Raw genomic sequence first — 19,973 nt, 5'->3', positions numbered from 1 at the left:
AGGTGCCCACAAATGCATTTTTGGCCCAGCTGCCTTTGTACCTGCTCCACATCTTATATCATATACAAAGCCAGGAGTGGAACAAATGGTTGTGGCTTTGTTCCAACAGCCTCACAAGCCAAATGAATAGGTGTGGTGGGTCTCATTAGGACAATGGATCAGAGGTTTCCTACTGCTGCCATAAGAGTAAAAATATTGATTTCTCACTAAAGGGTCCTCTCTGCCCAAAATACCACATGGCAAATCACAAATCGCCATAGTTAAGGACTACCTGGATAGCAAATTATGGAAGGCTGAGGCTGTGCATGCACTATACCTTTAAAGCACATTTTTTTTCTTAATCAACTACAATGCCCAGAATTCTTTCAAGGAGATAGAGTGGACGCTCGCGCTGTGAACATGATCCGTGCAGGATGCACATTCGCAACCCGCAGCGGCGCGTCTGCGCACACACGGGTTGAGATTCAGCGCTTCTGTGCATGCGCGACCGCCAAAACCCGGAAGTAACCAGTTCTGGTACTTCCAGGTTTTGACGGGTCCGTAACCCAAAAAAATGCAACCTGAAGCGTCTGTAACCCGAGGTATGACTGTACACTATATAAATTATAAATTATTATATAAAATGTGCTTAAAATGTTCTTTAAAGGTATAGTGGGTACCCAGGCTTACACAAAAGTTTAATTATTTCCCTCCAGACCAGTGAACCTCTCAACAGAGAGTTAAATTTAATTAAATAACAGTTCATTGTTGCACCCAATTTATCTAAACATAGCCATACTATATGCTATGGTGGTTCATAATAGAATTATTATTATAATCAAAGGAACAGAGTGTAGAATTACACAATAATTTCAATACACCAAAGGAAGCTTTGGACTTGAGTTTCTCCAACAGCAGCCATTTAGGCTGCACAGCAAGAAACATTTCAAATCCCGTAATGTATCTGGGATACAATATGGATACTTAAAATGCAAGAAAATCCACTGTACATTTAATTTGCCCTTGTATGTCTAAGTAGCTCTTTGAATTCTGTCCCAGATATACATATTTTTATATAAACTTTTGCAAAGAGACATTGCAATTACTTGAGCAATAAGCAGTTCTTCACACTTTTGTGCCTGTTTTTCAATCACAGATGCATACTGTTTTTCAATGGTTTCTTTGCGTTGCTGAACCGTAGACTGCAGTAAGGCCTGAAACAAAGATACAGCAGATTGGTATAAATGGAGAAGACAGTCAGCCTGTGACTATAAATGCATGCAAATAGAATTTGGTATCAAAGTACACCCACAGATATGTACAATTTCTAAGGCAAATGTTAATATTAGTCTAATGCAAGTTTTATATTTCTGCTAACAGAATTACATTCTTGCTTCTCATGTTCCTTTTTAGAATCTTACATTCAAAAGACTGGTAACAGATAGGGAAGGTGAGTAGTGCTGTTAAACAGATCCAATTCAGTGGGACCACACAAGACGAAATGCTTATGTGAGCCATGGAGGCGGGGGGGGGGGGGGAGCCAGACATATTTCCCTGGCTGACAAAACTCCACATCCTCTCAGCACACACTCTTAGATCCCATGGGCCAAGCATGATCTTCACAACCACAAGTAAAAACAGATGGAAATTATGAGTTATTTGAAAACATAGAAGCAATGCCCCCAAAATAGTTCACGCACCAACTTGAAGAGATCAGACATCAGAACTGTGAACATTAAGAAAGTGCCCCCCCCCAATAAACCCCACCAACATGCTAAAACAGCAGTATGACGCAAGCAGAATCAGAGCCATACCAGGCTCAGCTAAGCAAAGCAGGAGGGGGACGGAATCAGCCTTTGAAAAGGGTTATAAGAGAAGCCAGCTCATATTATGCCCAGCAATTTCCTTTAGTTGATTGCTAGTCTTAGCTCTGTCTCATCCTTCCTGCAGTGGCACCGTCTAATTCAAATTCTAATACCATATGCTATTTACATTATTCCTTTAAAACGGATGTTCTATCCACTCAAAAGATATAACACTATGGTTAAATAGGCAACATAATGTTTAAATAAGTTTGACTGAACTATTTGCAATTACAATTATGCTAAAAGAGGCTTATTTTATAAAAAGCAGATCCTTGGCATGCACAGACAGCCAGGCAAGCAAGCACAGCATTCCAAATCTAAAATAGATTTTTGGTTTTGAAAAATAAAATATGTATTTGGTGGAAAGCATTAAGCAAGATGATGCATATATGCAAACAGCCTAGAACAACAAAAAAACACACTAGTCATTGGCATTTTCCAATTACCTGTCTCAGCAAATGCTGTTAATACACCTATTTGCTGCCTTTTAGCACTGTACTTGCCTCTCATACCCATACAGTGGTACTTGCAGGCTTTGACAACGTACTCACCAGGGCAATTAATTACTTCAGTTACAATGAGGTTCTCAGGTTTTGCAATTTTTGCGGCTTATCATCTCGAATTCAGAAGGTGAGGAGACAGGGCAAGAGCCAATCTCTCTGTAGGTTACCTGTAGTTATTTTATCAATGCTAATCAACTAAGCAGGGAACCAAGATGAAAAAAAGCTAAATTGTTTTTAAGTACCAAATCTCTTTCCATCAGCAACCCTTGAAGTCAATGAGAGAATGGATAGCCTGTTTCCTAACTTAAGGGATTACTACTTCAGGCTAGCAGTTAAATGATAACCATTCTCTGTAAGGGTTTATTTTTATTATTTCTAAGGAAAAGCTTAAAAGCCACCTTGCTGCTGAAGGTCATTGATAACACTCAGTGTTATCAAAAGTAAGCAGCGCTGCTTTCGCAAGTGAGCACCACTGAGCTTACTGGAACTTACTCCATGGTAAGTTCCTACATATGCATAAGACTGGATTGATCCCAGGAGAGATGAAGGGAGACTGATTTACTCCCCATAATCAGCCTCTAATTACCTTGTGCGGGCTGGATAGATGTTAATATCCGCCATCTTCCAAGGCGCCCCTAGCGCCCCCCCCCCCCCGCTAACCCAGAAATAGTACCTCAGGTTAATAACTTTGCTTCAGGATAAGAACAGAAATCGTGCTCCGGTGGCGCAGCAGCAGCAAGAGGCCCCATTAGCTAAAGTGGTGCTTCAGGTTAAGAACAGTTTCACGTTAAGAACAGACCTCCAGAACGAATTAAGTACTTAACCCGAGGTACCACTGTATACCCTAACCTAACCAATGATACTCCAATTTTATTTTTATTTCAGTTATTATTTATTGAAACATTTTATCCCATCTTCCGATTTAAAATTTCCAAGGTAGCTTTCAAGAACCAATTAAAGGAAGGACAGAGTAAGAGAAGTACATTTTTTTAAAAGCAGCACACACCTAGAATAGAACCTGTAAGGTGATCAGGTGTCTTAAGGTGTCCAAATGCATAGCAAACAAAAGGACAACTTTTTAAAATACACAGCTGTCAGAGCTGCTTCCAGATCCTAGCTCACAGAGGATCACGCTAGCCAGCGTTCACTTTATAAAAGTCTTTATTGAGTTACAGTTTCCATTCTCAAGCTGCTGCGTGCAGCTCTACGTCTTATGGGTTAGACCGGCGAAGCTCCGTCTGAGTCTCCGCCCCCTGTGCACCAGCTTACTAACCTAGCCTTACTCCACCTCTTCCGCCTGACCGTTCTTCTCTGGGTCCCTCTGCCCCCCGTGGTCTCTTCCTTCCGGGATTCTTCTGACGCTGACCCCCCGGACCCTCCTGTCTCCTTGCGCCGGGCTTTAGGACCTGGCTCCCTTTCCGGGCTGCTTACTGCGCCACCTTCCTGTGCATTTGAACTTGGCGCGCGCGCCCAACCTTCCACTTTCCTCCTGACCGTTTCTTCGCTCCCTGATGGAGGTGTGGCCACTCCTGACTCGTGCCCTCCCTCCTGTTGCGAGCTGCCAGCACTTGATACCTGGCGCCCTTCTTCTCCCCTGCTCTCTGTTGGTGACGCTGGTCCCGATTTCCAACTGCTCCCCTCTGAGCCCCCTCTGGACCCTTCTTCCTGGGGTGTCCCCCTAGGCTCCCCCCTTGCTCTGGCCACTGGTGCTCCTTTCTGTGAATCTTCTGATTCACTGGAAAGACTCGGAGATCTCGGGTCGTCGTCATCGCTCATCTTTTCTTCTGCCTCCTCCCCCTCGCTCTCTGTTTCCTCCCTTGCCCTCGCCTCTGCTCCTGAACCCCTGACAACAGCAGTTTATTGAATGAAGATTTATTAGATGACAGTAATTTTTTATAAATCGCAAAAAAGGCACTGGGAGATTATTTTGAATTAAATCTTGATAATGGAACCAAGCTGCAAACAGTATGGGATGCCAGTAAGGCAGCTATGAGGGGACTGCTTATCCAACAAAACTCAACCAAGAAGAAATTAAGGGAAAAGGAAAAAAAGGAAATATTGGGTGAAATATTAGAGAAAGAAAAAGAATTAATTAAAAAAACCAAATAAGGAGACAGTTAAGCAGGCAATTAAATTATTACAAACACAATATTTAATGATGATTAATGAGGAAATAGCATGGAAAATTAGAAGGATGAAACAAAAGTACTTTGGACATGCCAACAAGCCAGGGAAACTGCTGGCAAGGCAAATGAGGAAAAGTGAGCAAAATATATATATATAAATAAGATAAAATCCAATGGCAAAGTCACAGATAAATCAAAGAAAATAAGGGAAGCCTTCATTAAATATTTAACTGAATACTGAAAAGAAGATGTTGATGGAAGAATATATAAAGAGTAGTAACCTTCCAAAAATAAAAGAAAAACTGACATTATTTAATGCTGAAATAACAGTGCAGGAATTTTTAGAAGCAATAAATCAAGTAAAGACAGGTAAATCTCCAGGACCAGATAGAATCTCAGCAAAGTATTATAAAAAATTAAGTGAACAGCTTGTGGTTCCCTTAAAGGACATGATGAATGAGATTTTAAAAACAGAGGAAGTCCCAAAAAGATGGAAAGAGGAGTATATAACATTAATCCTAAAACAAGATTCAGAGATAATTTTAGTTAAAAATTATAGGCCCATTTCATTATTAAATAGTGATATAAACTGTTTGCATATATTTTAGCCAACAGAAGGATTTTTATTTTTTTTGGAAGAATATACACATTAAGGTCAAGCAGAATTTCTCCCAGGTAGACAAATGAAAGATAATATTAGGAATGTTTTAAACATAATAGAATACCTGGAAGTTTGAAATTAAAAACAAGCTGCATTGATGTTTATAGATGTAGAAAAAGCATTTGATAATGTTTCTTGGGACTTTATGAAAAAGTCCTTGAAGAAATGGAATTTGGAGAAAAAATTAATAAGGGAATCCAAGCTATATATTCAGAACAGAATGCAAAACTAATTATTAATCAGGTGATAACAAATCAATGTAAAATACAAAAAGCAACCAGACAAGGATGTCTATTATCACCACTCTTGTTCATTCTGGTCCTGGAGGTTTTAGCAAGAAATATTAGAGCTGACAAAGATGTGGCAGGAATAAGAATAAAGAAAAGTGAGTATAAATTGAAAGCTTTTGCAGATGATTTGATTACTGTAGAAGATCCAAAGAATTCTCTCCCTAGGTGTCAGGGAACTGCCATCAGAGGCACGGGAGAAGGAGAGGGTCTCTGATTCTGCAGGAGAAGGTCCCAGCGCTAGGGGGAGACTCAGCTGGGAAGTAGGGGAAGAGAATGAGTGTAACACCAGGGATCCAGGAGAGCAACGGGACAGGGAGGTGCAGGGGCTCCAGGACTCTTCGTTGGAAGTGAGTGAGGAGAGCCGAGGCACCCCGCTGCCCACGCCCACCCTGCGCAGGAGACTCCCGCGCAGTGAGAGGCGGAGACGCTTGGGCGTCAAACAGCTCTTATGTTGGCAACACTTTAAGAAATGCCCACAGACAGATTCTACGAGTGACTAAGGGCAGCCATGCTGAGATGGGTTGTGCAGTCCGGAGGGTTTAACCAGGCAATGTGATGCTCAAACGGAGCAGGATTACGCACAAGTAACTCCCAACCATTATACCAGGGTAATAGAAAAAATTCAAAGTTTAGACAGGTGGCAGGTTTTAAACTTAATAAAAATAAAACTAAATTGTTAGTCAAAAATCTTAAAGAAAGGAAGAAGCTATCAGAATCTATAGACATAGAAATCCATAAAAAGGTAAAATATTTGGGAATATGGTTGATGAAAAAGAATCACAATATCTACAAAGATAATTATGAAAAAAATTGGAATGAAATAAAAAGGTATCTACAAATATGGAACAGGATGAATCTTTCCCTTTTAGGAAGAATTGCAGCAATTAAAATGAATGTACTACCAAAAATGTTCCTCTTTCAGACAATACCGATAATAAGTTATAATGTCTGTTTCAAAAAATGGCAAAAAGATATTTCATAATTTATCTGGAGTGGGAAAAGACCAAGTATAAAGCATAAAATACTTACAAATTTAAAATTTAAAAGAAAGAGGAGACTTTTCCCTTCCAGATTTTAAAATTTATTATGAAGCAGCATGATTCAGGATTGGATCAAATTGGAAAAAGAAGAGGCAATAGAGTAGGAAGGACATGATATGTCACACATACTTGTGGTATGAGAAAGCAAAGGATAAAAGGATTCCACAATCATATAATAAGAAATCTTTAATAAAGGTATGGGAAAAATACAAATAATTATTGGAATCCAAAACCCTGTGGTGGTTATCACCCACTGAAGCATTATCAGTTAAAATGTCAACAATGAAAGGAACATGGCTAACAGATAGAGATTTACTAACAGAACAAGAAGGAAAGTTAAAATTGAAAGATTATGATGAGATAAAGGAACATCTTCAGAGCTCGTTGCACCACAGGCAATTAAATGAAATCTTCAAAGAAGACAAGAGATGATTCACTTACACAGTTTCTAAATTCCAAAAGGATATTATAGACAATCATTCCAAATCATTAAAGAAGGCGTACAATATACTGTTGGAATGGGAAACTAAAGATGAAGAAGTTAAATTAGTATTGATTAAGTGGGCCCAGGATTTAGGTCATAATATACAATTTGTGGGAGGAGACAGAGCTTCCTGATTTACAGCAGAAATTAGTAGCGGCTTTATCGCTGGGGAAATGTCTAGGAAAAAGAAGCGACCGGCCTCATCTCCACAAGTGAGCCCACAGCAGAAGAGAAAGCAGACTAAAATGGATGATTTTGTAAGAGCACAGAACTCAGAACCTACTACATCAAATAGAACTCATTCCTAATTGTCTTTGATGAAGACCCCCCTGATGGTCCCAGCAATTCAGATAACACTGTCGATGCCGGGAAATCGGTAAAATGCTGCAACTCAACCCCGAGAACAACAACACCGTGCATATCCTAAGAACGGTTGCATCACTACCGAACCAGTGGGAGAGCTGATAACAATTTCACCTCCACAATGAAGCCAAGCCAGCTATGGAATGTGCAGCTTTAACATTATCTCGTGGAACATAGCGGGTTGGGCCAACAAACTAGGGGACGAGCCATTTCATGAATATATAACGTGTTTTGACATAATAATGCTACAGGAAACTTGGGCAACTAACAACATAGTTCTCGACGGTCACCCCGCCTATGAAATCAAGGCCTCTAAACCGCTCAGAAGGGGATGACCGAGGAGGGGCCTAGTAACTCTGGTTTCCACTCAATTGGCATCACAGGTTACTGAGTGCTCAGTTTTCGAGCAGCTGGCACTGGGGATCACTTTGCATCTGGAATCCAAGAGTATCATTCTTGTTTCAGCTTATATCCCACCATATACAGTGCAAACACAGATAGAGAGCACGTGGCGTAAATTCCATAGTTTCCTTTATTCCCTACAAATGAAGTACCCCAGATCGCCATTTTACCTAATGGGAGATATGAATGCCAGAATAGGCTCAAATGATGATAGCCTGGAAATAAAATTCCTAATATTAAGAGATCTAAAGGAAAATAGTGTCCTCTTTCCAAACCCACCCTCATGTAGACATTCGAAAGATTGTCAAATCAACTATGCTGGCTTCTGCCTGGCTTTTTTACAAATAAGTTTTGACCTTATCATTGCTAATGGGGCGCTCCCCGGGGACAGAGAAGGCGAGTACACATTCATAAATACAAATGGAGCCAGCACAATAGACTACTGTCTCACTAACAGGGAGGCCTTCGATTTCAACATAGATAATAGGACTGAAAGCGACCACCTACCTCTAATCATCTCCACTACTGGCCAAAATTCAATTCAGCGCTCTTACATAGAACATGAGGAAATAGATAAAGCAAATGATCTAGCATTGCGTAGAAAAAAATGTACACCTGAGATAGCAATTGCAGTTGAGAATAGATTGAATTCACAAACTGCAATTAAGTTAAGATCAATTATAATAAACAATTTATGAATAGATTCCTCCCTGACGGCTTACGAAGGATGTGGTCTCTGTCAACATAAACTCAGCCGGCAAGCCACGCACTGCTAAAGGGCGCTGTTGGTTTGACCAAGAGTGCCACACAAAGAAGGAAGCCTTAAAGAACGCTTATTTGGCCTATAGAAACGCTGGACTAAATTACTTACCTCCATCTTATTTCAAAATCAAAAAAGAGTATAAAGCCCTTTTGGCCTCATAAAAAAAGGCAGTCTGAACAAAATTCCTGGTCCCTGCTATTGAATGCCTCACTAAACAATGAAACTAAACTCTTTTGGCAACTGGTCTCCGACTCAATGAAAAATAGTTCTTCAGCCCCCAGCTGTGCCATTCCAGCTCAGGTTTGGGAGAACCACTTCAGAAATATATTTATGGAAAATCCAAACCTCCCTTCCAGCTTCCAGGATGTTGACAGGGCAGAATTGTCACTGCTCCCTCATTGGAGGCCGGTTACTGTGGAGGAAGTCCATACATTAATTGGGAATCTGAAGAGCAGAAAGGCTCCGGGGAAAGACTTTATCCCAGCGGAGCTGATTACATCAAACCAGCACTGGTGGGCTCCACTTCTGGCAGCACTTTTTACGGTAGTAAATAACTCGGGTAAAGTACCATATAGCTGGAAACATGCTATAGTAGTCCCAATCTTTAAGAGAGGCCACCCAAATGTACCCTCCAATTATAGGCCAATTAGCCTGCTTTCAATAATTGGGAAGCTGTATGCCCGATTCCTCAGTAGAAAACTGACAACTTTTCTAAATGAACATAATATACTATCTGAAGCCCAGGCAGCCTTTCGTGAGAACCATTCAACATCAAACCACTGTCTAATGCTGTCCTTCCTAGCCGAGAAATATACCAGGCCTCTACAGGGTAAACTTCATGGATCTGAAATCAGCATTTGACTCCATCCCCAGATCCCAGCTATGGTCCAAATTAAATCTGATTTTGCAGGACTCCTCTTTCTTATAAAAGCCCTGTACAATGGAACCAAACTGCAGGTTTTTTACGATGCGGTCGACAGGGACAGTTATCGAACAGCATCGAGATGACTAGGGGGGTGAGACAAGGATGCATTTTGGCCCCCACATTATTTTGTCTATTCTTAAATGACCTAGAAGAGAGCTTAATGGGCCCAGATGGACACCTCCCAAAAACAGGAATGAGAAGGACCCCCTTGTTGTTATTTGCTGATGACGCGGCCATCATCTCACGTTCCAGACCGGGTTTGAATTATCTGCTGAGAAATTTTTCTGATTACTGTTCTGGAAATGGTTTATCCATTAATTATGAAAAATCTAAAATTTTAGTTTTCGAAAGAAGCTTCTCCCGGTGCTGGATGGCCATAACCTTGAACAGATCAAATACTTCAGTTATCTAGGGCTCACATTGCATCATACAGGATCTTGGAAGCACCACTGGCAAACCTCCCTTCAAAAGGTGGAGATCACAAAGCTAGCCATACTCAGATTCTTTTTCACAAAGGGCGGCAAATATGTTCCAGCAGCCGTAAGGGTTTTCAACGCAAAACCCGTTTCCCAACTCCTGTACGCTGCAAATGTCTGGCATAATGGGGACCTGCCAAAGCTAGATGGCTTTCAGGCAAAATTTCTACAATCTCTGCTGCAGGTTCCCAACTGTGTCCCCAACTCCATACTTCTGTTAGAAGCTGGTGAATGCCCAATTTCAATTAAAGCGTGGTGGGCTGCCCTAAAACATTGGCTCAGGATTTCAGTGTTTGATCTAGGGAAGGGTTTCTACCAACACCTGACCAATGAGGAATTTGTCAGCAAATGGCAGAAAACCATGGCTAAAAAAGCCACCTCTATTGGTCTGTCACCCCCCCCCAACTGTATTACCTGGGTTATGAAGGCGCCCTAAAGACGTTAAAGCAAAGATTATGGGATAATGCACACAGTGACTTGCGATCTCGATCACACACAGTCTGTAGTCCGCTGGCAGTAGGAGTACAATATGGGCATGTCTTTAAGTTAACATCTTACATTAAAAACCTGACAGTACCAAACTATCGAAGGCTTTTCACCAAAGCCAGACTAAACGTCTTTCCTTCTGCAGTGTTGGATGGTAGGTTGAGAGGAGTTCCCTACCAGGACAGACTTTGCTGGTGTGCTCAAGACATCGATTCCATAAAACATATTTTGTTGCTTTGTGCAAAATATGAGCAAGCCAGGGCTGAACTGATACTACCCTTGCTGGTACCTTTCCAGGGAAAATCAGAGGCTCACTATGTCAGGTTCCTATTGGAAGACTGGACAAATGCTAGAACATTAGCAATGGCAAAGTTTTTATTGGTGGTTGCAAGAACCAATGATCCCTATATTCTGAACAAAATGCTTGTTTAACCTGGAGGTAGGCTGTATGAATTATGTATTGCTTTGTAACGATTTGTTGGGTCTCTGGACCGTAATAAAGATTGATGATGACAATTTGAGGATTGGATAAGGCTTTGGAAAGTGAATTTGAAATTTACAGATTACATATTGTTGAAAGAGAATTACATGAAAATGATGTATAGGTGGTACATCACACCAGTAAAACTGGCAAAAATGTATAAAACAGAACAAAATAACTGCTGTAGGTGTAAAGAAGGGGCAGGTACATTTTACCACAAGTGGTGGGATTGCAAGATTATTTTTAATAAATGGGAAATAATATACAATGAACTGAAAAAAATGTTTAAAATATCATTTGTTAAAAAATCAGAAGCTTTTTTGTTAGGTATTTTAGGACAAAAGTTGCTGAAAGAAAAACGGACATTATTTATGTAGGCTACAACAGCAGCAAGAATCTTAATAGCACAAAATTGGAAGACCAGAGAAGTACCATCAAAAGAACAATGGCAAGAAAAATTGATGAACTGTTAGCAAAGTTAAGGGACAAACTGCGTGAAAAGGACAATAGTGATTTTGAAAAAGAATGGGAACTGTTTACAATATATTTGCAGAAACAAAAAAAAATGGACTCGCTGGCAGGGTTTAAATAAACATTTTCAATTTTATTTACAGAGAACAAGAGTGTAACAATGTGATAACATAGTTGTCAGGGAACTGCCATCAGAGGCACGGGAGAAGGAGAGGGTCTCTGATTCTGCGGGGGAAGGTCCAAGCGCTAGAGGGAGCCTTAGCCGGGAAGAAAGGGAAGAGAATGAGTGTAACACCAGGGATCCAGGAGAGCAACGGGACAGGGAGGTGCAGGGGCTCCAGGACTCTTCGTTGGAAGTTAGCGAGGAGAGCCCAAGCACCCCGCTGCCCACGCCCACCCTGCGCAGGAGACTCCCGCGCAGTGAGAGGCGGAAACGATTGGGCGTCAAACAACTCTTATGTTGGCAAAGCTTCAAGAAACGCCCACAGACAGATTCTACGAGTGACTAAGGGCAGCCACGCAAATATGGGCTGCGTAGTCCGGAGGGTTTAACCAGGCAATCTGATGCTCAAACGGAGCAGGATTACGCACGAGTAACTCCCAACCACTACAGCAATCTGTCTGACCCTGAAAGTTGCTCGTGCGCAACAAGCAGAAGGGGGCATCATGAGTAAGACCGGAGGAGCAGGAGCCACGGGAGGGGCGGCCGGAGGCCAATCGCTGGAGGAGAGAAACCGCGATTTGGAAGAGCACATAGCCATCCTGACGGCAAGGCTGGAAGAACGACGGTCGCTGGATGCTCAGGGGAAACCCACCCCCATAGCGAGGAAGGTACCGGGACTGGTGCACAAGTTTGGGGGAAAGCCTCAAGAGTATGGGGCGTTTAGAACAGAAATAGAATATGCCTTGAAGCTGCAGAAAAATGATTTTGAAAATGACGCAGCCAAAGTTGCTTATATTGTGGGGCACTTGCAGGACGGGGCGAGAGAGTGGATTTGACCGCTCATGGCGACGCAGAATGACGCCCTGGAGGATCTATCGAAATTCTTTCAGGCGATGGACGCGATGTTCAGTAGCGATGTGCAACAGAGTGTGACCAAACGGGAACTGCTAAGCTGTAAGCAGGGAGAAGGGTCAGTTAGAGACTATTGGTCACGTTTTGCCATGCTTGTTCATCGTCTGGGGTGGCAGCTGGACTCAGAACCCATACAAATGCTATTTGAGGAGGGGTTGTCACCAACGGTCAAAGATGAGCTTTTGCGCGCACCCCGCCCACAGTCTATGGACCAGCTGACCAAGGCAGCCCTTGCGATTGGAGTAAGACAGGAAGCGCGGGCTCAAGAGAGGCGGGAAGGGAGAGAGCAGCGTTGTCATGACTACCGCATTCCTAGAATGCCTAGGCAGCCTTCCCCGCCGGCGGAGCCAATGGAAATAGGCGGTGCGCACGCCCAGGAAGTTTCAAACGCCAGCGAGAGTCGCAAAAAGGAGGGAAAGGATGTAAAAACGACCAAGAAATGTTTCCTTTGCCAAAAGCCAGGACATTTTGCCAGAGTCTGCCCACAAAGAAAGGCCTGGAAAGGAATGGTGGGGGCAGTGGGGGGCGAGGAGGAGGAACCCCAAGCTCCGGAGCAGGGAAACGGAAACGTTTGGCTGCCAATCAGCGGGCACAGCAGCCAAGCCCACAACCAATAAATGTGCCCAAACCAGATTTCCAAGAGCAGCAATTGCCATTGAGGTGGTGCTTGAACTCCCAAATGGGCACCCAGTGAAGGTTCAAGGTATGCTGGCCTCAGGAAGCTCATGCAATTTTTTTAGCAGGGACTTTGCCTTAGAGCATCAGCTTCACCTGCTACCTCTGGATGCACCTCTGCAAGTCACCACCATTGATGGGAGGGAACTGATTGGGGGGGAAGTTACGCACCAGACCCAATTGATGAGAATGAGAGTGTCTAGGCACTCAGAGACAATTGCCTTCCACGTTGCCTCATTAGCGGGTCCCCCAATAATATTAGGGATGAGCTGGTTAGTGCAACATGATCCGGTGGTGGCGTGGCATCAGAGGACCGTCAGCTTTGGGTCTGACTACTGCCTGCAGCACTGCTTAGGCGGGGAAACGCCAAGGATGAGCGTAGCCAGAGTGGCAAGCACTGCAGTGGTGGGTAAAGGGAAGGTGCCACCGCAATATGCTGATCTGAAGGAGGTTTTTAGTGAAAAGGAAGCAGATAGACTGCCACCCCACAGGCCGTTCGATTGCCAGATCAATTTGCTCCCTGGGGCGCAGCTGCCGGTAGGTAAGCTGTATGCCATGTCAGACAGAGAGATGAAGGAGTTACGGGACTTTATTGACAAGAACCTAAAGAGAGGGTTTATAAGAGAGTCAAAGGCAGTGGGGGGAAGTCCAGTATTTTTTGTGGACAAAAAGGACACTGATAAACCGAGGCTGGTCGTGGACTTTAGGGGGGTAAATTTGGTGTCAGAACCTGTGACTTTCCCGATGCCCAGAATTGATGACATTCTGACGAGAGTGAGGAAGGGAAAGATTTTCACCAAGCTAGATCTGAGGGGGGCTTACAACTTAATCCGGATGAGAGAGGGGGATGAATGGAAGACCACCATGTTCACACCCCTGGGGGCTTTTGAATATCTCGTTATGCCTTTCGGTTTACAGTCAGGCTCCGCCTGTTTTCAAGCGTTCATGCACCACGTGTTGGGGTCTCTGCTTTACAAGAACTGTGTAGCATTCCTGGACGACGTCTTGATTTATTCAGAAAATGAGGAGCAACATGTGAGAGATGTCAGAGAAGTGCTACAACGTTTGCAGAAACACCAGTTGTGGGTCAAGCTAGAGAAATGTCAGTTTCATGCCCGAGAGGTGAAGTTCCTGGGGTACATGTTATCTGACAAAGGCTTAGCGATGGACCCAAGCAAGGTGCAAGCAGTATTGGAGTGGAAGACCCCAAAGACACGAAAGGATGTGCAGAGGTTCCTAGGTTTTGGCAATTTCTACAGGAAGTTCATCAAGAACTTCGCACACTTGACGGCCCCAATCACGGACTGTCTCAGTAGTAAAAGAAAGTTTGTGTGGACGGAGGAAGCCCAGCAATCCTTTGAAAGATTGAAGAAGGCATTCGCGTCGGAGGAACAATTACTACATGTGGATTTGGAGAAACCAATGAGGGTGGAGACGGACGCGTCAGACAGAGCCATCAGGGCGGTTCTGTTGCAGCCAGGACTGAACCAGCAAGAATGGAAACCGTGCGCCTTTTTCTCGAGGAAGCTGAGCAAGTCGGAACAAAACTACACCGTGTACGACCGAGAACTGCTAGCAATTCACGCCGCCTTTCGTCGGTGGCGCCATTTGCTGATAGAGGCGCAGCATAAGATACAGGTCTGCACAGATCACAAGAACTTGGAATATTGGCGGACAGCACGGGTGCTCAACCAGAGACAGATTCGCTGGGCGCAGGGGTTTTCCAAGTTTTCTTTCGAAATCAAGTATGTGCCCGGCGAGCAAAACATGAGAGCAGACGCTCTCTCGCGGAAACCAGAGTACTTCGAAGGAGAAGGGCCGCCGGAGACCCGCCACGTCATACCTGAGGACCGATGGGTGTGTGGGGGTACTCTAGTGGGCACGAGAGAACTGGCAGGACTCACTAGGGACGATGAATTCGCCCGGACCAAAATCAGGGAACTCCAAGAGGGGAGGGGAGCACCAGAGGGGTTTCAAGAGAAGGAAGGGGTGTTGTACTACAGGGGGGTGATGTACGTACCGGGGGAGGCTCTAAGAAGAAGGGTACTCAAACAACTACATGACACCCCCACAGCGGGGCATTTTGGGCAACACAAAACCATGATGCTGGTGACCCGACAATTTTGGTGGCCACGGGTGAGGGAAGATGTACGCAAATATGTAAGAGGGTGTGACCGCTGCCAGAGGGCCAAAGGGGAACGCACGATGCCAGCAGGTTTGCTGGAACCCTTACCCACGCCAAACAAACCCTGGGAGGTGGTGTCAATTGATTTCATGACGGATTTGCCCAAATCGAGGGGGGAAACAGCAGTGATGGTAGTAGTCGACTTGCTAACCAAAATGTGCCACTTTATCGCCTGCTCCCATGCGGTGACGGCGGAAGAAACGGCACGGTTGTTTGTAGAACACATTTTTAGGCTGCATGGCGCCCCCTTGAGGGTTTTATCTGACCACGGAAAACAATTTACGTCCCGGTTCTGGAGGAAGCTCATGAGCCTACTGCAAGTCGAGGTCAGCTTCTCGACAGCGAGACACCCAGAAACCAATGGGCAGGCGGAAAGGGCAAACAGTGTACTCCAGCAATACTTACGCTGCTACGTTAGCGAAAGGCAGAATGATTGGGTAGAGAAACTAGCGCTAGCAGAATTTGCGTACAATAATGCTGAACATGGCCTTCTTGGCCAATTATGGGTGTCATCCCAGGGCATTCCCGGGCAATGAGGAACAGAGCTGGAGTGTGCCTGCAGCTGAACAGTTTGTGGAAGAAATGGAAGCGTTACATCAACAGCTCAAGATGAACCTAGAAAGGGCTAAAGCCAGTTACAAGAAGCAAGCAGATAAACACCGGAGGGAAGGGGAAACCATTAGGGTGGGGGATCGCGTGTGGTTGTCCACTCAAGGGTTACCCTTTAAGGGAGGGTGCAAGAAGTTGCAGCCCAGAAGACTGGGCCCGTTTGAAGTTATACAACAGATAAACCCCGTGGCGTTCAAGCTCAGGTTGCCCAACAACATGAAAATACATCCCGTGTTCCATAGGTCCTTGCTCTCACCACACAGAGAGGGGCGGGAATTCGAGGGGCGGGAGGTAGAAGTCTTGCCACAACCACAGGTAGGAGAGGGAACACCAGAGCTCGGCCGCAGAGATAGTGGATTCAAGGTGGCGAGGGCGGCAGGTGCAGTACTTGGTGGCGTGGGAAGGAGAGCCCTGGTCGGAAAACACGTGGGTGCCAGCAGAGGCAGTTGGCGACGAGCATATGGTGGAAGTGTTCCACCGACGGTTCCCAGATAAACCCAAGCCCTTAGAGCGATTCTGGGAAGAACAGTTCGGCACCACGGAGGAGGAAGAGAGTTTCGAAGGGTTTTCAGAATCCGAAGAAGAATCGGATTGGGAGAGTCATTCCTTGGGTGGGAACCTTAGCAGGTGGGAAGGGGTGTTCACACCCACAGATGAGGAGGAGAGCTCTTTCAGGGGTTTCCTTGGCTCGCCGACCAGAGAAGAGGCAGCAATAGAGCACCCGGGTCGGAGGGGGAGTGAAGGGGGCCCTGGGAGGGAGGTGGATGTCAGGGAACTGCCATCAGAGGCACGGGAGAAGGAGAGGGTCTCTGATTCTGCAGGGGAAGGTCCAAGCACTAGAGGGAGACTCAGCCGGGAAGAAGGGGAAGAGAATGAGTGTAACACCAGGGATCCAGGAGAGCAACGGGACAGGGAGGTGCAGGGGCTCCAGGACTCTTCGTTGGAAGTTAGCGAGGAGAGCCCAAGCACCCCGCTGCCCACGCCCACCCTGCGCAGGAGACTCCCGCGCAGTGAGAGGCTGAAACGATTGGGCGTCAAACAACTCTTATGTTGGCAAAGCTTCAAGAAACGCCCACAGACAGATTCTACGAGTGACTAAGGACAGCCACGCAAATATGGGCTGCGTAGTCCGGAGGGTTTAACCAGGCAATCCGATGCTCAAACGGAGCAGGATTACGCACGAGTAACTCCCAACCACTACAATAGTATAATATATAAACAGCAGAATGTAGCATTTGATGTAATAAACCAGAAATGGAAGTTGAGGGACGTCAACAGGGAGGGGTGAAATTGAAAAATGAATGTTTAGTAATGATATTGGATATTTTTTATGGGAAAAGAAAATCAATAATAATTATTTTTTAAAAAATAAAATAAAATACACAACAGTTTAGTAACAAATAGATGTCAATTGCAAACCAGTATTAGGCAAATGTTGCAGTTTTAAAGATTTCTTTACCACATACAATCAAAAGAAACATGCTAAAGGTTATCCTGCCCTAATGTAAGTTACCCTAATTTGCATAGGGAAATCTCTGTTCAAACTTTTCCAGAAAACCCACATCATTTATTGTTGTTGTTTAGTCATTTAGTTGTGTCCGCCTCTTCGTGACCCCATGGACCAGAGCATGCCAGGCTCTCCTGTCTTCCATTGCCTCCCGCAGTTTGGTCAAACTCATGTTGGTAGCTTCAAGAACACTGTCCAACCATCTCGTCCTCTGCATCATTTATTAGTTATTGATAATAATGATGATGCCACCACAGTATTTTCAATCCCCTTTCCCCAGAGCTTCTCTACTATATTTTAATGGTTTCCCTCCTACTTAAGCTGTTCTTATAGAGTTTTACTCAATGAAAATACTCAGAGTAGGTCCGATGAAATCAGTGGGTCTGATCTGAATGTCACAGTTGGATACAATCCATAATCACTTATGAAGAATATACACAACTAAAATTATTTTTGAAGCCAACTACCATATTTTCTAGTAGTTGCTTGTGTGAAAATGCAGGTGTTGCAGGTGTGAAAGGGGCAGCAGGGTTGCATGTTCAGCTCTCTCCACGTCCCCAAGTCACGCATCTCCTCCTGACACTGTACTGATGGGCCATAACTTCTGAAGGAGGAAGTCTGTTCAAGGTACGGAAGTTTCACATGGGAATTAGAAGCCTGATTACCCAGGGTTTGTAGCTGCTGCTCTATTAAAATAAAATTTGAGCATTCAAAAGTGTTGTTTTCTCATCTCTAGTGATTGTCCTGGTACAAAATTTTTGGAATTTACTGTATACCATATCATGGCTATTTTAAAATTTTCATTCTCTAGAAACATTTCTGTGAAAGGCATTGGGTTCTCTTGTGGTTCAGGAAATACAGCGCTGTAAAAGGATACCAGAGGAGCACAAATTCGGCAAGAGAAAAGAAAGAATTCTTCAATGTCAAAAAAATGACCATAGGACTTCAAGACATGTGCTTTTAATATATATATATGTTAAGATTTTAAGCCACAAAACAACTGCCCATCAAGCAAGATTTCTGTAGATCTAAGTGGTGCCCATTTCGTTTAGTAGTAATGCCAAATCCTGTATTTCTGTTCGTAACAGGGGTCTGACAGCTGGCATCCCTTTTTAAGGAACATGGCTCCGTTTCAAGTGTGTTAGGTTACACCCTTCTGACGTGTAATCCTAATTTCATGGCAACTTCAATTCTGCATCCAAAAATAGAGCAGATAATCATGGACCAACCTCTTAACTCATTCCCACTGATTCCACATACAATAAGACAATTCTCTAGAGCAGACACTCTTAATATTTGAGTACTCAGTATTAAATAAAGTATTTGAGAATGTTTGTGAACATTATTGCAATTCAGAATAGTAATCCAGAGTAATGGTTTGAATTATATCCTGTTTTGTCATTCAATGCTTCCTTCTTCCAGTTCACTTAATCTCCATTTTATCATAATAAGCAGGACAAGAAGGGGACTGAGAAAAATGAAGATTTAATGTTCAAACTGATGGTGGTTGACTAAACTTGGCCCTAGAAAAGGCTCTTAAATTTCCAACTTAGCACAGCCTTCAATAGCTTTGCTGGCTAATCAAAGATACAATTTTGCCAAGTTTTAAATCTTGCACCTTAATCTATAGCTACATGCTGGCTTATAGATCAGGAAAAGAAACTGATAGTTTGATTTGTTGCTCAAGTTAAATAAAAAAGGTCTCCCTCTGATCAATGTGCCAATATTATGAGTGAAGGAGAAAATGCAGTTATGTTTAATAAAAAATATTAAGTAAAAGACCAACAACCATCAGAGATGAATTTTATTTCTTTCCTCATGGTCTGCCTTTGTCAAAGCTGTATACATGAACTCAACAGTCCTACAAATATTACATGTGGAGGCACAGGTTAGGAGCCATTACAAACTGCACTGTGTCCAGTGTCTCCAGCAATACAATAATGATAAATCCAGGAGCACATCTGGACAAAGCATCTGTTCTTTCAGAGGAATGTGACCCTGCCCAGAAAAGGCCACATGCCCAAATCCCAGGCCCACAAACCCCATCCGCACCCATATCCCACCTACAAAGTCTCTAGGAATTCAGCTTCAGCCAATTTGCCCTCATCCAGCCTACTACTACATCAAAGAACTGCAACCATGTTTTCCAATAAGATGTTGATGTTCATGGCAGCCGCTGATCGTACAAAGGGTGCCATAACCCCTGTGAGTGGTGGTTGACTCTAAGATTTATATGCTAAAGTAATTAGCTCTGCCACCGATCTGCTGGTAGTGAACTCTGGGGTCCAATCTTGGCAACACACATGGATTATCTGAGGATTTAAACTCATAAGACCTCCACAGGTAATCCAAGCTCACATCACAGATTCATACTTTCCGATGCAATGCAATACAAGGCAAAGATGGAATTGACTTTATTTATTTTATGAACATTTATCTATGCCACCTTTCATGTGCAATAGCAAAGTAGTGTACAAAAAAGTCAAGTAAAACAAAACTTCAGTTCTGAACTAAACAACAGCTCCTGGAACATTTACCATTAGGTTTAAAATAAACCACCTGGTGTTAGTGGCCAGCTAGGGCTCAGAAAGTAAATGAGAGTTCAGC

At 43.7% G+C, this 19,973-nt stretch overlaps 1 protein-coding gene across 1 annotated transcript in view; it reads right to left on the bottom strand.

Annotated features, from left to right (window-relative positions):
• CCDC91 (coiled-coil domain containing 91) overlaps positions 1-19,973 on the bottom strand; it is a 148,855-nt gene that overhangs the window by 49,890 nt on the left and 78,992 nt on the right. The window contains exon 9 of the mRNA XM_081191051.1: positions 1,086-1,193. Within this exon, the coding sequence (XP_081047177.1) occupies positions 1,086-1,193 (108 nt within the window). The remainder of the gene's footprint in view (positions 1-1,085; positions 1,194-19,973) is intronic.

Source organism: Podarcis bocagei (genome assembly GCF_964188305.1).
Source record: "Podarcis bocagei genome assembly, chromosome: 4".
Taxonomy (NCBI): Eukaryota; Metazoa; Chordata; class Lepidosauria; order Squamata; family Lacertidae; genus Podarcis; species Podarcis bocagei.
The sequence above is the reverse complement of the archived record's forward strand: the minus strand, read 5'-3'. Positions and strand labels throughout refer to the sequence as shown.